Raw genomic sequence first — 23,977 nt, forward strand, 5'->3', positions numbered from 1 at the left:
CGATAAGTAATTCTTCCTCTATACTCGGCGCTGATTAGGCCTCAACTGAAGTATTTTATCCAGTTCTAGGCACCATATCCCAGGAAAGATGTGGACAAATTGGAGAAAGTCCAGAGAAGAGCAACAAAAATGATTAAAGGTCTAGAAAACACGACTTATGAGGGAAGATTGAAAAAAACTGGGTTTGTTTAGTCTGGAGAAGAGAAGATTGACCGCAGATATAAGAGTTTTCAAGTACATAAAAGGTTGTTACAAGGAGGAAGGGAAAAAATTTTCTCCATAACCTGAGGATAGGACAAGAAGCAAGGGCAGTTGAGGTTGGACATTACGAAAAACTTCCTATCAGGGTGGTTAAGCACTGGAATAAATTGCCTAGGGAGCTTGTGGAATGTGCATCATTGGAGATTTTTAAGAGCAGATTAGACAAACACTTGTCAAGAATGGTCTATAATCTAGATAATACACCTCAACCTCAATATAACGCTGTCCTCGGGAGCCAAAAAAAAATCTTACCGCATTATAGGTGAAACTGCATTATATTAAACTTGATTTGATCCACCGGAGTGCGCAGCCTGCCCCGCCCTCCCACCCAAGCGCTGCTTTACCTCATTATATCCAAATTAGTGTTATATCGGGTGGCGTTATAATGGGGTAGAGGTGTAGTTAGTCCTGCTATGAGTGTAGGGGACTGGATTAGATGACCTCTTGAGGTCCCTTCCAGTCCCATGATTCTTCCCATAACCCCTCCAACTGTACTGGGGCAGGGAGAGGCTGGAACCCACTAGTCATAGAATCATAGAAACATAGAATATCAGGGTTGGAAGGGACCTCAGGATGTCATCTAGTCCAACCCCCTGCTCAAAGCAGGACCAATCCCCAACTAAATCAGCAAAGTGTGCCCAGGAAGCCCCCTTAAGAAGGGTCCTTCAGTCATTCCTCCCAGCTGCCACTAATTTCTCTATACAGGAAATTCTTTAACAAAAAAAAAGAGTTCATAAACAAGGGAGCCAATGCTATTTAGCTGCAAGTACCTTGTAGCCTTCCAGAATGCAGAAGTTGACAGCCAAAACACAAACCTGTGGGATCCAGCAAACTCAAACACCTGTTAAGATAATGCCTGATACACGACAGCCCCACAGAGTCTTAACTCAGGCCTTCCAATTGCTTCCCTAGGGAGTCCCTCAGGGAGATTACAGTTACAACTGTGTGAATAACTGATTTGTCAGTTTGCTGGCAGTACTGGAAGATTGAACTGAACTTAAGGTTCAGTGAATTGAAAAAAGTTAAAAAAAAATTTCATTTCAAGCTTGTTGTTACTGGTTGTGTCTTGATATAACCTTTATCCCAGCAGTTAGGGCACTCACCTAGGACATGGGAAACCCAGGTTCCAAGTCCCTGCTCCAGAGTGGGGATTTGAACACAGGACTCCCTGATCCTACCTGAACATCCTAACCACATGGTATTCTGGGGTGGGTGTCTCAGTCTCTCCTGTTGAAGCTATTTCACTTTGTATAAATACATATTCAGTGAGGCTTCATGCAGTCACCTGGGAGGTGGGAGAGAAGGACACGCCCAAATTCTTGTCTCTGCTTCTATTAATATTTAGTTGTGCTGTGTTTCAACATTTCTCAAGTTTTGTTTTGACCACAACAATGCAAACTAGACACAAATTAATGAAATGTTTTATTTAACCCAAATTCTTATGGGGGGGAAGAGGAAGAGAAGAGATTCAGACAAAATAAATTTGCCCAACTAATTAGAGTACTACATCTATTCCCAAGATATGGACATCAGCAGGGAGGATGAAGAGGAGCAATTCAGGGGAAACTTAAGTTCTTAAAATCCATTGATCCTTGCTCTGAAGAGTTCCTCAGAGCAATTTACCTTAGCTCTCAAAATGTGACTCATTGTCCCGGGTGATGTATACCATTTACTGTTAGCAGTCCCTAGAACAGTGGTGTAACACAAGACAGGAAGGCTTCATGGGAGTGTTTGAACAGAAGTACAAATGTGGAGTTGTGCTGGACACAGAGGAGATGCCAGGTAATATTAGGATGAGGTCAGATACTACTATATTGCCAGTTATTGCTACGTCCAAGCCTCCTGAGGTGCAAGTGGGAACTCTGGCAGCCAACCAGGGTTGATTTTAATTTAAATCACTAGTCAGGAAGACTCTAATCATGGATTTCTACATAAAAGTGCATTCTTGTTGGTTGTTATAACCTTAATACATGTTCTTCACAACTCTGAGATAGATGAGATAAAAGACTCAAACTGGGTCTGCTTACAGCCTGCTGCCATTAAAGGTTTTCCTTTCTAGTGAGAGAATAGTATGGTAGATCTCAAATCAATGAAGGCTACACTCAGAAAGATCTCAAGACTTCTGAAATATGCTGCTCAAACGGTTTCACTTTTGTTTCTACTGCCTGTCCCTCCCTTCTCACATTTATCTCCAGACTTCTTCTCCTTGCCCAGATCTATTCCAGACCCAACAATCTATTCACTGAACTTTTTGAAACTTTGCACTTTTAAACAGCATCACCAGCATTATTTACTTTCATTAGCCCAAAGCACCAGGTACCCAGGGTAGCAAAATATTAACAGTTACTTTGTCAAAGAGAAATCACTGAAATTCCAAAATTGAAAAGAGGTTTCATAGTAGGCTCACATTGTAATGTAGATTACTAACCAACCAAAATTCATGGGAAGTGGGGGGTGCTAGATCTCCACAACTGTATTATAAAAAAAAATCTACTGAGAATATTTTGAAATGTGGGTATAGCTTATTTTGGTAAGTTTAAAGAAATAAGCTATATTGATGAGCACCTCCTCCATACAGTATAACTTCATGCACACTAAGGGGTTGCACCAATTTGACTGTATTTCTAAACTACAATAGTTAAGTGGTACAGAAACTGTAGACAAGGGTAATTTAATTTCACTGTAAACCACACATTTAATTTTACATCTTCTGCAATATTTTCACACCGTCTTCCAGCTAATTCACCTTGGGGAAGCTCTAATAATAATAAATACTACCTAGCTCTTTCTTAGAGAGTGCTTTCCTCAAAGCACTTTAAAAAGAAGGGATTTTTCTCCCTATTTTACAGATAGGGAAACTGAGGCACACAAAGCTGAAGTAACTTGTCCCAGGGCATACAGCAGGCCAGATGCTGAACTGGGACTAGAACACAGATCTCCTGAGTCAGTGGTCAATGCTCTATCCATAAGGGAAAACACTACCTCCCTACAGGTGACTACACATTTTATTAGCAGACTATAAAACACAAGTCATTTACATGACAACCATTTGACATTTCAACACTGCTTTGTACTCTAACACACAAGATAGCTGCATTAAAAACAAGACCTTTTAACAAAGCTGAAAGTGGGTAAGACGCTCCACTTGAAATGTACATCATCTTACCCTCATTGTAAAACCTATCACTGGGCTTTTCATTTGAATGCAAATCACAAAAAAAATGTCATGAGCAAAACTTAAAAAACCCAAGCATATAATATGGTATATGACATTCTAAGAATGCGCATCAATCCGCAAGTTTAAATGGCAGAAAACAAGCTTCATTATGCTCATCTGCTGTATGTGTCCCTCTGTCTCCAGAAGGGAGATGTCTATTTTCCTTTAATTTGTTACAAGTCAATGCAATCCTGATATTTAGTTATCAATACCACAGCAGTCAGTTATCTGGAAGTTTGTACAGCAAAAAACCTGTTCCAACATGTTGACGGTTGCTCACTATTTCAGAAGTTTCTTTACAATGGGAAAAAGAGGTTTGTATCACTTCTTTAGTCAGTTAACGCAAAGAGCTTCCAGAGACATACCTTACAGCTGATCATTTCTTCCATTCGTTCTTGAGGCGTCTGTCCTGCTTTATGTCTCACCAATATATAAACTGCTTTCACTTTAGGGCAGGACCTCAGTAGCTTTTCCAGAAGCACCTTTCCCATGAAGCCAGTAGCTCCTGTGAGGAGGACATTCTTTCCTTCATAGTATTCAGGGATGGATACCATTATGACCTTAAAGTTTAATAAGAATACATTAGAAAAATGTCACTTTATGCAGGCCTTTAGATCTGTACCTCCTTCATTATAATGCAAAGCTATGAACAGTCAGTCCTGTGGTTGAAAGTAGAAGCTCACTGACCACATTCTTTATCTATCGGTATCCCCTTCCTTCTTACACAAGTAGGTCTTAAGTTTAAGCAAATGCCATAGGTTTTAGAAGCAATTCACAGAATACCTTTTAAATCTTTTACACGATCTGGATCCATGCTACTGGCACAATTCAAGATTTCTCCCTCTGCCCCATCCCAATTTCTCCCTTAGTTTTTGGTTATTTAGAACTGGCTCTAAGTATTTAGCCAACAATATTTTCTTTCATTAAGTGAAATAAGCCACCTGCTTTGCACAGCTAGATAGATGGAGTTTTAAAGAGACTGTACAATATAAACAAAAATTGTATATACCCACTTTAAGTAACCACTCATAGGACCAATAAAAACTTGGTGGCTGCTACAGAAAGTTTAAGGTAAGTTTGTTGTCTGTAGTGTGTGTGTTTGTGGTATCCTTGCTGCTGGACTGGTCACGTGGTCTGTTTGTTTGGGGAACTGTGTGCTGAACCTAGCAGCCTGCTAGGCAAGGCTGAGAGCTTCTTAATGAGGCTTTGATCCCCAAGTCCGTTAGCATCCATCAACCCTTACCCAGGGGGCGGGGCTACTCAGGAAGACCAGGGCTTTAAAAAGCCCGCTCCTAAGCGGCCAGAGGAGCTAGTGAACAGGAGCGGCTAACAGGGGAGTTTTGCAAGGGAGTTCTCAAGGTGAAGGAGGAGCACTTATGTGACCCTTGGAGTAAGTTTGTTGGGGGTGGGGGGCAGCTAGATATACTTAACATTCTTTAAATTTAAAGCCAAAACCACCCCCTGATAAAAACGAAACATCAAAGAAATGAGCTACAGGAGTAAAAAGAGAATGCAGGTAGAAGTCCAGCAACAGAGTGGGGGCTATTCAGTTTATTGCACTGAACCAAGCATGTATGATATGGGCAGGTAGTGTATATGTGCATTTGGTGCATGGAGCTCCTGGCCCTCAGAGACTGTGTACGGGCTTTGGAGACCAGAGTGGCTGAACTGGAGGAGCTAAAACAGACAGAGAGGTACGTATATGAGACTTTTCAGGACACCGTAGAATTGTCCCACCTCCAGTCTGACAGCCTTTGTGCTGTTGAGGAGGATGAAAGTGTCAGGGAAGGAGAACATCCAACTGGAGCAGAAAAATGATTCCATAGTTCAGACCCTCCTTCCAGATGATGTCGCAGTATCCTCTTGCACTGAGGATAACTCTCCAGGGAAGGGAACTCCAGTTATTATGAAGATACGGGTAATAGTTATGGGTGATTTGATCATTAGAAACAGAGATAGCTGGGTTTGTGATGATCAGGAGAACTATATGGTTCCTTGCCTGTCTGGTGCGAAGGTTGCAGATCTTGAGACATCTAGATAGATTTATGTGTAGTGCTGGTAAGAAACCGGTGGTCGTGGTAAGGTACCAATGACATACAGAAGGATAGGAAAGAGGTCCTGGAGGCCAAATTTAGGCTGCTAGGTAAGAGATGGACCTCCATGGTAGCATTCTCTGAAATGTTTCCAGTTCCAAACGCAGGGCCAGTTAGATAACTGCAGGGTCTAAATGTGTGGATGAGATGATAGCGTGGGGAGAAGCTTAGATGTGTTAGGAACTGGGGAAACTTTTGGGAAAGGGGGAACCTATACAGGAGGGATGGGCGCTACCTAAACCAAAATGGAACCAGACTGCTGGCACTTAAAATTAAAAAGGTCATAGAGCAGTTTTTAAAAAAAGGGCTGGGGGAAAGCCGACAGGTGCAGAGGAGCATGTTGTTCGGACAGATACATCTCCTAGGGGAGGATCTATTAATGGAGATTCTCTGTGTCCTAGTAAGGAGGAGAGATGGAAGATGTTAAAATACAGGTAGGATCTGATGAGAGACAGTTAAACGGGGGTAAGAAAAAGAAAAAGAAAAGTCCCATTCAATTACATCATGTAACGGCAGACAGCTAAAAAGCGACAAGTTTTTAAAGTGCTTATATACAAATGCTAGAAGATAATAATAAGATGGGTGAACTAGAGTGCCTTGTATTAAATGAGGATATTGATATAATTGGCATCACAGAAACTTGGTGGAATGAGAATAATCAATGGGACACAGTAATACGAGAGTACAAAATATATCGGAAAGACAGAACCAGTTGTGCTGGAGGGAGAGTGGCACTATGTGTGAAAAAAAGTATAAAAACAAATTAAGTAAAAATCTTAAATGAACCAAAACGGTAGCATAGAATCTCTATGTATAGTAATTCCATGCTCTAATAATAAGACTATAGCAGATAAGATATATTACCGATCACCTGACCAGGATGGTGATAGTAACTGTTTCAACTATCCCCATATTGACTGGGTACATGTCACCTCAGGACAGGATGCAAAGATGAAGTTTGACACCTTAAATGACTGCTTCTTGGAGCAGCTAGCCCTAGAACCCACAAGAGGAAAGGCAATTCTTGATTTAGTCCTAAGTGGAGAGCAAGATCTGGTCCAAGAGGTGACTATAGCTAGAACGCTGGGTAATAATGACCATAACATAATTAACCTTAACATCCCTGTGGCAGGGAAAACGCTACAGTGCTAGGCTTCTGGAGTATTTAATTTCAGAAAGAGGGACTACACAAAAATGAGGAAGTTAGTTAAACCAAAATTAAAAGGTACAGTGTCAAAAGTGAAATCCCTGCAAGCTGAATGGAAACTTTTTAAAGACACCATAATTGGGGCTTAACTTAAATGTATACCTCAAATTAAAAAACAATCAGAACCAAAAAAGTGCCACCATGGCTAAACAAAATAAAAGCAGCAGAGAGACACAAAAAGGCATCCTTTAAAAAGTGGAAGTTAAAATCCTAACGAGAAAAATAGAAAGGAGCATAAATTCTGGCAAATGAAGTGTAAAAATAGAATTAGGAAGGCCAAAAATAATTTAAGGAACAACTAGCCAAAGACGCAGAAAGTAGTAATAAAAAAAATTGCTAAGTACATCCAAAGCAAGAAGCCTGCTAAACAACCAGCGGGGCCACTGGACGATCGAGATGCTAAGGAGCACTCAAGTACGATAAGGCCATTGCGGAGAAACTAAATGAATTCTTTGCATCTGTCGTCACATCTCAGGGGGATTCCCAAACCTGAGCCATTCCTTTCACATGACAAATCTGAGGAACTGTCCAAGACTGAGGTGAGATTAGAGGTGGTTATGGAACAAATTGATAAACTAAACAGTTATAAGACACCAGGACCAGATGGTATTCACCCAAGAGTTCTGAAGGAACTCAAATGTGAAATTGCAGAACTACTATCTATTGTTTGTAACCTATCATTTACATCAGTTTCTGTACCAAATGACTGGAAGATAGCTAATGTGATGCCAATTTTTAAAAAGGGATCCAGCGCTCATCCGAGCAATTACAGGCTGGTAAGCCTGACTTTAGTACCAGGCAAACTAGTTGAAACTATTAGTAAAGAACAAAATTGTCAGACACAGAGATGAACATAATTTGTTGGGAAACCGTGCCTCACCGATCTACTAGAATTCTTTGAGGGAGTCAACAAGCATGTGGACAAGGGGGATCCAGTGGATATAGTGTACTTGGACTTTCAGAAAGCCTTTGACAAGGTCCCTCAAAGGCTCTCAAGCAAAGTAAGTGGTCATGGGATAAGAGGGAAGGTCCTCTCCTGGATTGGTAACTGGTTAAAAGATCAGAGGGGCAATCATGTTTGTCACTTTTTATAGATCCAGACTAAGAGTCCTGTGGTACCTTATAGACTAACAGAAGTATTGGAGCATAAGCTTTCATGGGTGAAAACCCACTTTGTCAGACGCACCATGCAAGGCACTGCATTTAGCCGTGTGGAGTGGAAATCCATCAACCCATGCGTCTGACGAAGTGGAGCATAAGCTTTTGTGGGTGATTACCCAATACTTCTGTTAGTCTATAAGGTGCCACAGGACTCTTTGTCGCTGGTTAAAAGATAGGGAACAAAGGCTAGGAATAAAGTATCAGTTTTCAGAATGCAGAGAGATAAATAGTGATGTCCCCCAAAGGTTTTTACTGGGACCAGGCCTATTCAACATATTCAGAAATGATCTGGAAAAAGGGGTAAATAATGAGGTGGCAAAATTTGCAGGTGAAACAAAACTACAAGATAATTAAGTCCAAAGCTGACTACAAAAGGATCTTGCAAAACTGGATGACTGGGCAACGAAATAGCAGATTAAAGTCAATGTTGATAAATGCAAAGTAATGCACACTGGAAAACAATCTCAACTATACACATTAAATGATGAAGCCTAAATTAGCTGTTACCACTCAAGAAAGATCTTGGGAATCATTGTGGACAGTTCTCTGAAAACATCCACTCAATGTACAGCGGCGGTCAAAAAAGCAAACAGAATGCTGGGAATCATTAAGAAAGGGATAGATAATAAGACAGAAAATATATTGCTTCTATATAAATCCATTGTATGCCCACATCTTGAATACTGCATGCAGTTGTGGTTGTCCCACCCCCAAAAAAAGATATATTGGAATTGGAAAAGGTTCAGAAAAGGGAAACAAAAATGATTGGGGGTATGGAATGGCTTCCATAGCAGGAGAGGTTAATAAGACTGAGACTTTTCAGCTTGGAACAGAGACTAAGGGGGTATATGATAGAGGTCTATAAAATCATGACTGGTGTTATTTACTCCTCATAACACAAGAACTAGGGGTCACCCAATGAAATTAATAGGCAGCAGGTTTAAAACAAACAAAAGTATTTCTTCACACAACACACAATCAACCTGTGGAACTCTCTGCCAGAGGATGTTGTGAAGGCCAAGACTATAACAGGGTTCAAAAAAGAACTAGATAAATTCATGGAGGATAGGTCCATCAATGGCTATTAGCCAGGATGGGAGGGATGGTGTCCCTAGACTCTGTTTGCCAGAAGCTGCGAATGGGCAACAGGAGATGGATCACTTGATGATTACCTGTTCTGTTCATTCCCTCTGAGGCACCTGGAATTGACCACTGTCGGAAGACAGGATATTGGGCTAGATGGGCCTTTGGTCTGATCCAGTATGGCTGTTCTTGTGTTCAGATCATTAATACACGATCACATGTGGATACTTGAAAAATGTTCAGTGAAAACAGGACCCTGGTATGCCAACTGCTGGCTCTAAAAGATTCCATACTAAGAATTTCTGCTACAAATTAAAGGCTCATCAGTTGGAAGAAAACAGGAGGAAAGAGACCTGGGTACACTGCTCAATCACTGGCCAAATTCAGACCACTGACGTGATGCGGCTGCAAAAAAGGCAAATGTGATCCTGGGATGCATCAGGTGAGGCATTTCCAGTAGAGATAGACAAATATTAATGCCATTGTACAAGGAACTGGGTAAGACCTTGAATATTTTGTACAATTCTGGGCCACCCATGTTCAGGAAAGGTTAACTCAAATTAGAATAGCTGAAGAGAAGCGCTACTAGGATGATTATGGGGATGGATAGCTTATCTTATGAGGAGAGAGGAAGAGCTCAGCTTGTTTAGCTTAGCAAAAAAAGCAGCTGAAAGGGGATATGATTACTGTCCATCAATACATGGGGGCGAAGTGTAAACAGCAAGAAGGGTGAAGAGCTATTAAAGCTAAAGGACCACACAGGCACATGAAGAAATGGGTATAAACTGGCCATGAACAAATTCAGGCTGGAAATTAGAAGAAGGTTCTACCCATCGAACAAGAGGGAGGTTCTGGAACAAGTCCCCCCACCCCCCGGTTGTTTGCCTACACAACTCCTCACTTTTAAGAGCGAGATGGACAAACTGATTAATTTAACTGTATGATGGGGTTGCTTGTGATGGTAAGGACAAGGCTCAACAGCCCTAGAGGTCCCTCCTAGTTTATAGCTTATTTTCCTAAAGCTCATGCTTCAGGGCTTCAGACAGTCACCTGCAGTAGTCAGGAAAGGATCCCCCTCAATGCCCGCAAGGATAAGTTTTAGGGGGAGGTCGCCCTGGTCTTCTTCCCTCTGAAGCATCAGACACCAGGAAATCAGACAGTGGATAGGGTAGCCTCAGACACTGGTGCACTTCAGTCTCTCCTATTCTCTGTCTTGGTATATAATAGTATAGTGTCCAGTGGGCAGTAATACTGTGGTCTAATTTCAGTTGTTAGGATTAGCGTGTGCGTGCTGGTGGCTTGTGATAAAGGTGGTCACACTAGATGATTTTGTGGTCCCTTCTGACCTTCAATGACTATGACAGTATACACCTCCCTGTTGCAGCAAAGTCCCTTATACCAAAAAGCACAAAGAGGGCAGGGAATGTTAGGCTAGGTCTACACTGAGCACCTTACAATGGCGCAGCTGTGCTGCTACAGCTGTGCCCTTATATGGTGCACAGTGTAGCGTCTGTCGCCGGGAGAGAGCTCTCCTGGTGACAAAATATAGCCACCCTGCACGAGGGGCAGTAGCTTTGTCAGTGGGAGAGTGGTTCCCACCAACAAAGCACTGTCCAAATCAGTGCCTTTTGTTGTCAAAACTTTTGTCATTCGGGATGTGTTTTTTTCACAACTCTGAGTGACAAAAGTTTTAACAACGAAAGTGCAGTGTAGACATGGCCTTAAATAAGTACCTGTAAAAATAAGAATTAGTACTTACACCTCAAAGATAATGTAATAATTCCTTACAATATCATCACTTGTGTATTGGAACATGCATACAAGGCAAAGATTTGGAAAATTCACAAAATTGCACTAAAGAATTCCCCCCAAGAAAAGAACAAAACCTGGGGCCTGCTGTGAAAGGTCAAGTGTTACTCCAAATTGCATAGTACTCACAGGATAGCATGGAAGTGCTTTGCTTCGGTTTTCAGAGATACACGAACCTTTTCAACGATCAACTAAAATTCTTGTTCCTACCTACATACCCACTATCACAATATTTCTCAGTCTTTATTGTAGTCCAATCTTGAACCTGTTGGGAGTCAATAGGTGTCCCGCTCATTTGGCAAACATTTGGTTGAATCCTTTAATATATTTCAGGAAGGCAACAGAATTACAGCTTCACATAACTGAAACACCTCCCCATTCCAACCCCTCACACACAAAAATTGAGGACTTGAAAATAGAGGTGGGTGAATTTTGGCCAAAAAACTGTTTTTGCCAAAAAACAGATTGACTGACCGAAACATTGTGAATGTGTGTAATTTTGCCAAGTTGTTTCATCTGGAAAAGCTAAGCGTAAAATAAATAAATAAATAAGTTTGGTTTTGACATACTCTCCTGAAAATTTTCTAATTTTTTTATTCAACATTTACTTCAGGTTTATTAAAAACAGAAAATTGTTTTAAAAAGCTCAAATTTAAACAGTTCATTTAACCCAAGACTAAATTTTGATTTTTCAAAAGGGCCAGCAAAAATAAAATAAAATAAAATTTAAAAAAGTCAGTTATTCATACAGTTCTATTTGCAAGTGCTAGTTAACAGTATTAGTTTTGGTATGGCTTTTTATTACTTGCAATAATTTAAAGCTAAACAAAGCCAATCCTAGGTTCCTGAGGAAAAATTATTCTTCAAGTTCTTAATAGCAAACAGAAATAAGCAAGCTGTATCAATATGTTGACAGCATCAGCTGTTTTATGGACGACATTAACCTTTTGTTACAGCCAGATACTGATTAGCTAGAGATACTTAATGTAGTACTTTCCCCATAAGTTCCTTTTTTTTTTTTAAATAAAGATTCTTACTATCAAATATAGTTGCTTGGATTCAAACAGAGCACAACAGAATTTATTCAGTCTAGTCTCATTCTCTGTGCTCCTGTTATTAAACTAGTTACCAAACCAATAATTAGAAAATGTCTAATTAATTACCTGTTAGTTTTTCAGCCATTTCTTTACAAGCAAAGTTGGAAAATATTGAAATTTTTGCAGGAAAATGCATGTAACTTTTAAAAATATATTAAAACTAACAAAAACCAAGATTTTTTTCTGCTTTGGGTTTACAGAAACTAAACCAAGACAAGGAAGTGAAAGTGAACAAAAGGAACAAAGTCAGTGAGAGGAGGAATTAAAATTACAATTAAAACAGATATCTAGATGCATACACATCTGAACTTGGAAAATTCACATAAAAATCCAAACTCACAAGGTTGGGCCCATATTTAGATTATGGTACTTAGTATTTAAGTAGTACATTATTTTTTCAGCATCCTGTACTGACATCTATCCTCACCACTATACTTGGACAAAATTAAGTAGTATCCCCCTTTTACAGATGAAGCCAAAAATTCTTCCCCAATGCTATCATAGTAGTCAGGACAGAACCAAATTTAGGATTTACAAGTTCACTCCTTCCAGATGAAAGTTAAAGGCATCCTTGTTGCAAATTAAGTTTAATTGAGTCAGAAATGGACACAGGGATAGTAGGATGAGGCAAAAGAATAAGATATCCACGTTGTGTGCATTCTAACGTCTGATCATAATACATTCCAAAGCACAAATCTCACCATGATGTGACAAGTATGCTGCACCTAGTAGATGTATGTACTATTCTTTATCCAAGGCCCATGTGTTATGGGGGACTTGCTGTATAATATATGAGGTGCAATACCAAAAGGCTAGCAAACCCAAGAGACCTAGAGTATTCTTTGGTTTCCTGCTATAAGCTGTTTAGCAGCATACGTTTTAAAAGTCACAGACTACAGATTTTACAAGAAAGCACTTTAGCATAAGCGTCACATAATACTCACACACACACACCCTTGTTTTGAGTTTCAGCATGCTCAAGGTGTGGCTGAAGTAAAGACCTCAAAAGACTATTTGACTTTCTTAACTAGCATTTATCCAAGACCACAAAGGAGGAAGTCATAGGGAGAAAGATGGCAACTGAAAAGTCATGTCAGAATCTCAAGAGGCAATCCTCAACATTCATTCCACTGACCCTGACACATTAGGTCAAATTTTAAAGCATCTCTTTACAATTAGTTATAGATGCAGAGAGTAAGTTCTAGTGACTAAAGAACTGGGCTAGGAAAAAGGAATATATCTTGAGTTTAATTCCAGATTTTTCACTAACTCTGACTGTGATCTTGGAAAAGTCAACCTTTGTGTTTCTGCCCTTTCAAAATTATTTGGTGAAGTTTAATATACCAGACAGTCCACTGCTCCTGGAACATAATTACTCCTACTATTTAAGGAGTATATCTTTAAAATAAATACTATAACATGTGGCTTTATATTTTGTTACGATGAAACAATTCATGAATACAGAAATATCTACCTTAACAGGAAGGTTACTTATTAGTAACTGGATTTTGTATACACAATTGCCTATGAAGATCTGCACTACAGAATTTGTGTATCAAGCCATTACAACCAGAAAGTCATTGGTGGGGGGGAAAGAGGGGAGTTAGTGCAGATCTACACAAACAGTATATTCAAAGAATGTTATTCTCATAGCTGACCCACACTTCTTACTCAACTAATGATTACCTTACTAGAACAGCTAATGAAAAGAGGAAGGTTTTAGAGTAGGTGGAAGAAGAGGAACTGAGAATGCCACAAGGTAGACTTTTCTAACTAATCTGAAGCATTGATCTGCAGTTCCATGACTCATCTGAACCACTGCAAGCAGTAAACTGTTAAGACATGCATGAAACATGACACTGCCTACTCCAATAGTGAGGAACTGCAGCATAATTTTCCACACAGGAGAAGATCTAGCGCAGGGGTCAGCAACCTTTCAGAAGTGGTGTGCTGAGTCTTCATTTATTCACTCTAATTTAAGGTTTTGCGTGCCGGTGATACATTTTAATGTTTTTTAGAAGGTCTCTCTCTACAAGTCTATATATTATACAACTAAAGTAGTGTTGTATTGTAAAATAAACAAGGTTTTCAAAATGTTTAAGAAGCTTCATTTAAAATTAATTTAAAATGTTGATCATACACTGCCGGCATGCTCAGCCTGCTGCTGGTCTGCGGTTCTGTTCACCTAGGCTGGTAGCGGGCTGAGCGGGGCCTGCGGCAGGGACCCCAGCTGGAAAGAGTCCGGCAGCCAGAACCCCAGATCGGTAACAGGCTGTGCGGGGCTGGCGGCCGCGACCCCAGACTAGCAGTGGGCTCAGGGTTCCATCCACCTGCTCCTACCAGCCAGGATCCCAGCTGCCAGACCCGCTCACCCTGCTGCCGGTCTGGGGTCCTGGCCCTGCCCACATACAGTGGGTACCTACCTTCTCCCTGGTTCTGGCCCATTCTCTTCCTCTCTCTGCACTGAGCTGAGGGTGGGAGTGCACGGAGCACAGGGCTGGAGGTGAAGGGTCTGGCCAGGAGCTAGAATGAGGGAAGGGGCTCAGGGTTGGGGTGGGAGGTTTGGGTGTGTGGGCACTTACCTGGGCAGCTTCCATTTGGTGTGAGGGGTGCAGGTGGTAATGTGCGGGAGGGGTGCAGGAGCTCCCGTTTGGTGCTCAGGGTGGAGGTGAGGATGGGAATGTGCGGGGTGCATGGGATGTGGAGGGGTGCAAGAGTCAGGGCAGGGGGGCTGGGTGTGTGTGGGGGTGCCAGAGTCAGGACTGGGGTTGTGCGGGGGGTGAAGGAGTCAACAGAGGGCTGGGTGCATATGAGAAAGGTACAGGGCTCAGGGCAGGAGCCGGGAGGGCGTGTGGGGGGGGCAGGGCTCAGGGCAGGGGGCTGGGTGACTGCCCCCCTCAGAACCTCCAACCCCCACACTCCTTGTCCCCTGACTACCCCCTACCTGTCCCCTGACTGTCCCAAACTGCCCCCCAGGACCCTATCCCCTATCTAAGCCTCCCTGCCCCTTGTCCCCAGACCCCCTACCTGTCCCTTGACTGCCCCTAACCTTATCCACACCCCCGCCCCCAGACAGACCCCCCCGGACTCCCATGCCTATCCAACCACTCCCTGCCCCCTGAGAGGACCCCCAGAACTCCAGACCCATACAACCCCGCCTCCCTGCCTGCCCCAACCCCTCTCCACACCCCTGCCTCCTGCGGCTTGCCGTGCCAGCAGGATTTTTAATAGCACACTGGAGTCCCGGCAGGCCACAGCGTGCCATTAAAAATCGGCTCACGTGCTGTCTTTGGCACGCGTGCCATAGGTTGCCAACCCCTGATCTAGCACTAGAGTGATAATTATGCCTGCTTTTCATCTTCAAGATTCTTTACAAATAATCCTCACAATACCCGTGAAGTAGGTGACTAAATAATATTCTTAAATCAATATCAGGCTGTGTAGCAACACCACCAGTATCCTTGATACTGAAGTCATTGTCCAACAATATTCTACAGTGCTTTTCTGCCCATGCTTCCTCAGAGCCTCCTCTTGTATTGAATTATGAGCCAAGTCATTTCTAGCAAGCAGTCCAGCTACCTGAGTAGGCTAGGTTTCAATTCTAGATGTTCAGGCAGCAAGGCATACGGCTTGGTAATTATTTGCTAAAGATTCTTATCCAAGAGCAGAGAATGAGAATATGAATTCTTGCACTGTACACATATGAAGCGCCTAAAGCCACACCCATACACCTGTGACAGTCCCTGAACAGAACAGCACTTAAATCTCCAACTGGACAAGTATTTTGACCAAGTTATCATCTGATAGAATTCATACTGGAAAGAACTTGGAGCAAGTAAGCTTTTGAAATAAGTTCACTTGAAAAGGCAGAGGGCAGTATTGTCTAATAGTAACTTGAGGCTACACTCTCATCCTTAATTACTATGAACTTAAAGAAAAATGACTAGCCCATTGACTTTATAAGTCATTTCCCCTTTCAGCTTTGCATTAAAGCACAAGCTTCTTGTCAAGTGACTCATGTCCAACATTCCTGCTTTCACTCCTACCTTCCCCATCTTCTCCTATGGGGTAAGTCTACACTGCAATAAAAGACCCAAGGCAGGCCCAGGTCAGCTGACCTGGGCTCATGGGGCTCAGGCTGCAGGGCTATGAAACTGCAGTGTAGATGTTTGGATTCAGCTATAGCCTGAGCTCTGGGGCTGCAAGGGGGTAGGGCCCCAATTAATAACTATTTTATAGTCCTGCACCGTGAGCCCAAGTCAGCTCACCCAGGCCAGCCACAGTTCTTTTATTGCATTGTGGACATATCCTCAAGCACTTCCGTGATTTCTCTTATGTTCCCCTTATGCATGACAGTGGGCAAAACAAAAAAAACCCACACAGCCATTATCTTTTTTCAAAAATCGCTCCTTAACACTCCCTTTTGCTGCTGAGCCTATAAAATCCTGCCTACTAATGATTGCTAGGAAGGTGAAAAATTGTAACCATTTCTCTCTCTCTTCCTTCACTACTCTTATTCTAAGTTCTAGCTCTGCCATTTCCTTACCCTACCTCCATCACAACATAAAACTGAAAACTGTACTAATTCACCAACATCTTCAGATGCTTTAATGCTTTATCCTCATCCCCAAACCTTTGTACACTTGTGTTTTTTATTCTAAATTATATGGAGGGTAAGAATTGCCTTTGTTGCTATTATTTATTTCTAATGTAGTGTCCCAAGGTCTCAAACAGGATTTCAGCCTGTTTGTATAGCACCCAGTACAAATAGGATTAACATATTTTAGTCTCTCAAAAGAAGCATTTTGTAATGATACCTATTTTAGTAAACAAGAGATATAGCTTATGGCAGAGTCTGATACTAGAAAAGAAAAAGAAAAGAAAAAGACAGCAGAGGTCAAGAAGTTCCCAGGCATGATTGTTTTAGATTGTGGCCATCCAAGCCTCTATTTTGTTTTATGAGGTGTTACCTATAGTGATTTATCAAGTCTAAAATAACTCAACTGCAATGCTAAAACTTGTACAGTGCCACTGAGCCAGTAAAAGCCGTAACAGTGCAGCAAATTCACACAGTTTCTGTTTTTGCTGCACACGGTATACCATGTCCACAGAGAGTGCTCCTTGCAAACATTAAACCAGTGCTTGCTGTCTACGCAGACACTGAACCAAAGCAGAGCAAGCAACACTAATGGATGACATGGTGCTTAGGGATTGCACTTGCTCTGAGCAAGGCTAAGGGTGAGTCGATATCAATGCACTGTACATAGCAACTTCTGCACTGACTGTGTTACAGGAATACTTATGGTTGCAATAGTGCTTGCAAAAATCATACCCGTTAGCATATGCAGGGACTGAAAGCCAGCTCATGAATAATCTGAGGTTATCTGAAGATGGACGGTACTTGTATTAAAGATGTAAATTCCACTGGCTAGCCATGACATTTTTGACGTTAATTAAAATTTTAAGGAAAAAACTAAGATTATCTAACACCATGGTTCTCAAACTTTTTTCTTCGTGGACCACTTGAAAATTGCTGAGGGTCTCGGCAGACCACTTAATGATCTTTCTAAATGTTTGCACCATTAGCTAACTATTGCAAAGCGCTTGGGATAAAAGCGCTATATTAAATAAAAAAAAGTGGGGGGGTTTCTGTTCTACAAATAAAAGCACACAACTCATATTTTAATATCAGTAGTCTGACCTTTCTAATGCGATGGATGTGTCCTCTCTCCCCTGCTGTGGCGGCCCCCGAGCTGGGGCTGAGAAGGATGGGGGGGGGGTCTCTCCCCCTTCTCCCCCACCGCGGCAGCCACAGAGCTGAGGCTGGAAAGGAGGGCCATCTCTCCCTGGAAGCCTCAGCCCTGGAGCTGGGGAAAGTCGCCTCCCTCTGGATGCTGCAGCCCTTCATGTCCCAAATTCCCCCCACTCCCTCTTCTCACTCCATTGCCCTCTATTCCCCCCACAAGGCTACCACCTCACCTTACACGTGCATCTTCTCCAGGGTCCAGGCACCTAATTAGTGGAGTCACGCCTGCGTGGTTCCACTAATTAGGTAGGTGGCCCTTCATTCTCTTGTGTGCAGCCGCCCAGGCACACGTACCTTAGAGGGAACTATCTGCGGACCACCTGAATAGAGCTTGCGAACCACAGGTGGTCCATGGACCACAGTTTGAGAACCTTTGGCCTAACACTTAAGGGATTCTTGTTACCTTTTCTTCTTAGAAGCTCCCACCATCATTGTTTGCAGCAGGTCATCTTTGTCTGAAAAATTCCTTTCAGATTTGGATGAGATACAAAGTGCTAAAAATCACCATTAAGCTAGAAAGAAGTGCTTTTTTTCCCTGGGTTAACCAAATTATTTATATAAAACAGCTATTTCTTTTACAAACATCCAGATATTCCTGATCGCCTCAGTGATGTCAAATCTAGCACTTGCAACACCAAAATTCTTATAAAGTAGTAACTAGTCACTTGGAATCTGGCAGACTGACAGTTGCCATTATTCACAGAACTAGTAACAAGCAAGAGTGGGAAGAGATTATGCAAATGGTTTTTTTTAAAGGTTCTTGATTTAAAGCAGAAATAATTTAAACAGTTGGGTGACTAGCTTATTTCTGTACTGTTTGTTCACATAAAAGACCAAGACAATTTTTTCTTAACTGTGTATTTCTGTATCCTCCATGGGAAGCTTCTGCTGAACACTTTTGGAGAGAATTTATGTCAGTGAAGTTTAGCCCAGAATTCAGGGCCTGCATTTCATGCTGAAAATTCAGAGATGCTTTGAATAAGATGTTCAATAAAAGGTTCCTTCAGCCCACCTCCGATGGAAGTTAAAACTCCCCAGGCACTTTAAAAAAAGACAAATGGGGAACAATAAGTCTAGCTTCTTGGCCAATATTTCCTCTTTCAGTAAAAGGTTCTAGTGTCTAAGGCTGAGCAAGTACTATTGTAGGGCATATAATGACTGCTCTGTTTTTCTTCAGTGAGTGCGGCAAATATTTAACTCATTGCTTTGTTACACACATTAAGATCTCTGAATCTCTAGATAAAAGATGCTTCTGAAATCTACATTGCTATTTTATAGCAATTGTTTTGCTGAATCAGAAGGATATTTTCTAGATTTGACTGGACACAGAGGATTTGGCTGCCTTAGTAACAAAGTTCCAAAGGGAGGATCATCCCTCTATTGTCTGACGCTTTCTTGAAATTCTGCATTAAGAGTTTAGCTCCAACAGATGTTCAAGTTTTAGTTTAAGTCCAATAAAAAGAGACAAGAGTGGGTATAAGAAAGATGAGATGGGAAATAAAGGTACATAATGCTAACAAGTGGACCATTTAAGACTAGAAGCATACCTAAAATCTGAGCTGTGGCAAGCACAAGTAGCAGGTATGACGTTCCCATTATCTGGGCTGGTGATCTGCTAGGTCACCCCAATCCTCAACTCTGGGAGCCAGCCTTAGCTTGCTCTGCTGTGAGAACCCCCACTACTGGGCTGTTCACACACAGCCTCTAGAATGTAAGCTGCTCCCAGCTACGTGAGTGAGCACTTTTGGCCAGCCGCTGCTTGGACTGTGCAACCGAATGACATGAGCCAATATCTCCGGTCCTAGACACAACCCTAGGAACCTTCGTCTTGCAGTGTCCAGTTATACCCACTGGATGCTGCAAGCTTATGAGTTTGTCAATTTAACAAAGAAATTGATATGTACCAGATCAAGAGGAGGCTGACATGCTTCAAATCAAACGCATTGCTTCAGGTAGAATAAAAACAAATACATGTATTAACTACAAAAGATAAAATCACTTAAAATCTAAGTCAAAGCACAAGAAGTCAGATTTGGTCAAATGAAATAAAAGCAAAATGCATTATAAGCTGATCTTAACACTTTCAGTGCCCTTACAAACTTAGATGCTTCTCACCACAGGCTGGCTGGTTGCCCTTCAGCCAGGCTTTCCCCTTTGATAAACGCTTCAGTCACTTGCTGGTGGTGGTGTCTGTAGATGGAGATTGGAGAGAGAGAGAGCATGGCAAACATCTCTCCCTTTTATCATGTTCTTTCTTCTCTCTTGGCTTTGCCCCCACACCCTTCTTTCAGAGTCAGGTGAGCATTACCTCATCGCAGTCCCAAACTGACCAAGGGAAGGTGGGGGGTGACTCACTCGAGAGTCCAACAGATCCTTTGTTGCTGCCTAGGCCAGTGTCCTTTGTTCCAGTGAGGCTGGACTGGGTTTGTCCCATACATGCCCTGAAGAGGTGCGAACTGCCCCTCTGCTCCTGAAGAGTTTTGCCTGGGCTTGTTTTAAGCCATGAGGACACATTTTTCAGCCTATATACATGAAATTACAACCTATAGCATTACTATAACAATGCTCAGTGCATCGTGAGCCTTCCGAAGACACCCGACATGACAAACTTTGGATTGGATACCACACAATCATATTATAAGGATTCACTTGGGGGGTGGAGGGTGTATATAGCCCCAGACTGGGTAAGGACAAATGGACATAGAGAAGAAAAACAGAACAAAAAAAAAAAATTACCACCCATCAGCCTTAAACCATGTTACCTTGCAAGAACACTAAAACACACAATCTATGGCAGATTGAGGTCTGGTGCTAGACTAATGAGTACTGAAGAAACTAAAGGGATTCAGGATAAATTGGCCAGCCAATGCTTTTTCATTAACTTTCCAATGTGGCCAGACAAGGTTATTGTCAGAGGAGTCTGAGCATGGGTTGGGTCACAACATGTTTTGCTGTGGTTGATATTTTGTTCTCACAAAGAGAAGTTAGGTTTCAGCGCGATAGCTGTGTTAGTCTGTATCAGCAAAAACAACGAGGAGAACTTGTGGCACCTTATAGACTAACAAATGTATTTGGGCATCAGATTTTGTGGGCTTAAACCCACTTCATTAGATGCATGGAGTGGAAAATACAATAGGAAGATATATATAGCAGTACATGAAAAGTCTCAGACTTAAATGTGGCAATTCTTAAAAACAAGCAAACAAACAAAAAATACACCTTAAAAAAAAAAGACTCCAATGAGAAACTGCAGAACTGGAATTAATTTGCAAACTGGACACCATCAAATTAGGCCTGAATAAAGACTGGGAGTGGATGGGTCCCTACAAGAATAGAAAAAAAACCTAATTTCCCCATGCTAATTTGCCCCTACTGTTACTCACACCTTCTTGTTAACTGTTTGAAATGAGCCACCCTGATTACCACTACAAAAGTGATTTTTCATCCTGTTGATAATAGCCCACTTTAATTGATTTGTCTCGACCCCCCACTTGTAAGGCAACTCCCATCATTTCATGTACTGCTATATATAGCTTCCTACTGTATTTTCCACTCCAGGCATCTGATGAAGTGGGTTTTAGCCCATGAAAGCTTATGCCCAAATAAATGTGTTAGTCTATAAGGGAAATTAATGAATCTCAATAATTGGTCCACATGCTTTCACTAACCCTGAGGATCCAGGATCTATTTTATTTGGACAAAACCCACCCAGTATATCCTAAACTTCTGTCAGCAGAACTCCTCCAAAGAGGGGTGGCATGTTGTCTTTCTGTTCTAATGTTAGTCAACGGACATAACCTCAACTGTGAAATAAATCTTTATGGTAGGAGAGGAGAATAGAAACCCTGCATCAACAATACTCTGTCACCAAGCTAAGGCCATCTGGATCATTTGAGTAGCCCATCATTGATTCTACTAACTGCATTTAGCCAAAGGAACATAATCTTAGGCTTCCTACAACTACAGAATAGCATGTAAAAAGTAACTATCTGTAGTTTTTTAGATTTAGAATGCATCTTCTTCCATTGCATTCTAGCCTTCTTCCCCACAAGGTCAACTCATAGGCAAAGTGTAAACCACAGTAATCTGCAGGAGAGATGGCCTAAACCAGTGGTTCTCACAATCCCTTTCACACAGCAAACCTCTGAGTGCAATCCCCTCCCCCCTTATAAATTAAAAACTTTTTTTTAGGTTTAAACACTATTATAAATGCTGGAGGCAAAGCATGATTTGGGGGTGGACGCTGACAGCTCGCAACTCCCCACATAATATCCTGACGGGTCACAACCCCCAAGTTTGAGAACCCCTGGACCAAACCAACAATGCACTGATCCAGTAGCTGGACAGTATTTATATCTCCAGCCTTGGAATTCAAATGGATCTGTTTGGTTCTGGATAACTATCAAAACAGGATCTAGGAAGGTCTTGAAGTAAGGCTGATGTAAGTGTTTGCCAGACCATGACAATGTTATCACTATACTCCTACCCAGTCAGACCCTAAAGTTCAGTGTATGCCCACCTAAAAGAAGTCAGAAGCCACCAGAGAATTCCCACAGTTGTCAAAGAGGCCATGACATCCCAAAACAAGTCAGTCAGCATTGTCAAAAGCAATAAAGGGTTGGTCTGTACATCACCAGAATCCCTAAATTAATCTAATCCTGAAGAACAAGTATCAGAAACAATCCCATTAAGTCAGTTTGAATGGGATACACCCACATCGCTACACCAGCAAGGTGAATACCTTCCAACAGACTACGTGAATATGTAGGCAAGGCGGGGCAAGTACGTTCCCAGGGTTTCTTTCAATTACAACAGGCTAATTGTGTATTCCCACAATCTGATATGATCAACTAACCTAATATACAACTACTAATGGAAAGAAACCTTGTCTATTTTTTATATTAGTCCAGAACTGTAAATCGGTTTAAGCCAAATTAAAAAAAAAAAAATATGCTCAGCTAGAAGCTTACATGGCTAGATGAACTGTAGTCTGATGATCAAGAGGCATAACAGGCAATAAGCAAAGTCACTTCCTCAAACCATTTTCAATTCCTCCTAAATCCTTGCTCTTTCTCCCCACCTTGACTTGCCTTTAAGAGCTTATTACATACTGACAATTTTTGTCATGGTTTGTACATGACATGACAGTCATGAATTTTCTAGATAGATTATCCTTTTTACTTTGAGTAAAACACCTATCTGAATGAGGCTGTGAGCACTAGCTTTACAATTCTGAAGCAGCACTGCTATTAACCCTGCTTGCTATATATCTACTCCTGGGGGAATTCCATACCAAAAATTTAAGAATTCTGCTCCAAAAAATTAAAAATTCTGCACACAATATTTTAAAATTCTGCATATTGTATTTGTCAAAATAACACAATATAATCACACTGGTTTCAATTATTTTGGCAATTTATTTAAAATATAATATAATGGATGGAAAATGGGAGTGAAGAACATTAAAGGAAATCCCCAAACCTTGTTTGTCTAATAATAATGTAGCTAGGTTTGACACTTTATTTCTAGTTATTAGTCAACAAATATATGCAGCCATATGCTCAGTTTTACATCATAGGCCACTGAAGAGCAAGTGAGGGCTGGTGAATCAAACTCACCAGGAGCAGCCAACCGTGGCCACTGGGAGTTGCGGGAGGCTGTGCCTGTGGACAGTCAACATCAGCAAAATGTCTCGCGGCCCACAATCAGATTACCCTGATGGTATAGTTCATTGGTGGGTAACCTGCGGCCCATTTTTCAGGGTGAGACACTGCTTGATTCAAATCCTGTTTAGTTTATAGAGCTTAAATAAAATAAATTCAGTCTCTTAGGTAACCAACTTTGATCTCTACACTTGCTCAGGGGTGAAAGTAACTTACAGGATTTACCGGTACTGCTGGAGTCCCGAGGGGGCGTGGCCTCAACCGGAAGGGGCGTGACCTCAACCGGAAGGGGCGTGGCCTCTTAAGATTTAATGGCCCTGGGGCAGGGAGCCCAGAGCCCTTTAAATCCCCGACGCGGAAGCCGGTGTGGTCCGGCACGGCATACTGGCTCTTGCGAGTACGCCGTACCGTATCGGCTTACTTTCACCTCTGCACTTGCTACTTATAATCACTTAAAATCCATACATCTTTCTGTAGTTAATAAATCTGTTTTAAAATTTACCTAAACAGTGCGTTCTAGTTGAAGAGCTAAGGAAATCTCAGTTCAGTTTACAAAGGCTAGCGTGTGGTCCCCTCCACA

At 41.7% G+C, this 23,977-nt stretch overlaps 1 protein-coding gene across 10 annotated transcripts in view; it reads right to left on the reverse strand.

Annotated features, from left to right (window-relative positions):
- The window catches only part of FAR1 (fatty acyl-CoA reductase 1), an 81,254-nt gene that overhangs the window by 46,267 nt on the left and 11,010 nt on the right, over window positions 1-23,977 (reverse strand). For all 10 annotated transcript variants that reach the window (XM_039535898.1, XM_039535895.1, XM_039535894.1 and 7 more), the window contains exon 2: window positions 3,844-4,038. In XM_039535898.1, the coding sequence (XP_039391832.1) occupies window positions 3,844-4,032 (189 nt within the window). In that variant the 5' untranslated portion in view covers window positions 4,033-4,038. The remainder of the gene's footprint in view (window positions 1-3,843; window positions 4,039-23,977) is intronic.

Source organism: Mauremys reevesii, linkage group 4, assembly GCF_016161935.1.
Source record: "Mauremys reevesii isolate NIE-2019 linkage group 4, ASM1616193v1, whole genome shotgun sequence".
NCBI classification, from domain to species: Eukaryota; Metazoa; Chordata; order Testudines; family Geoemydidae; genus Mauremys; species Mauremys reevesii.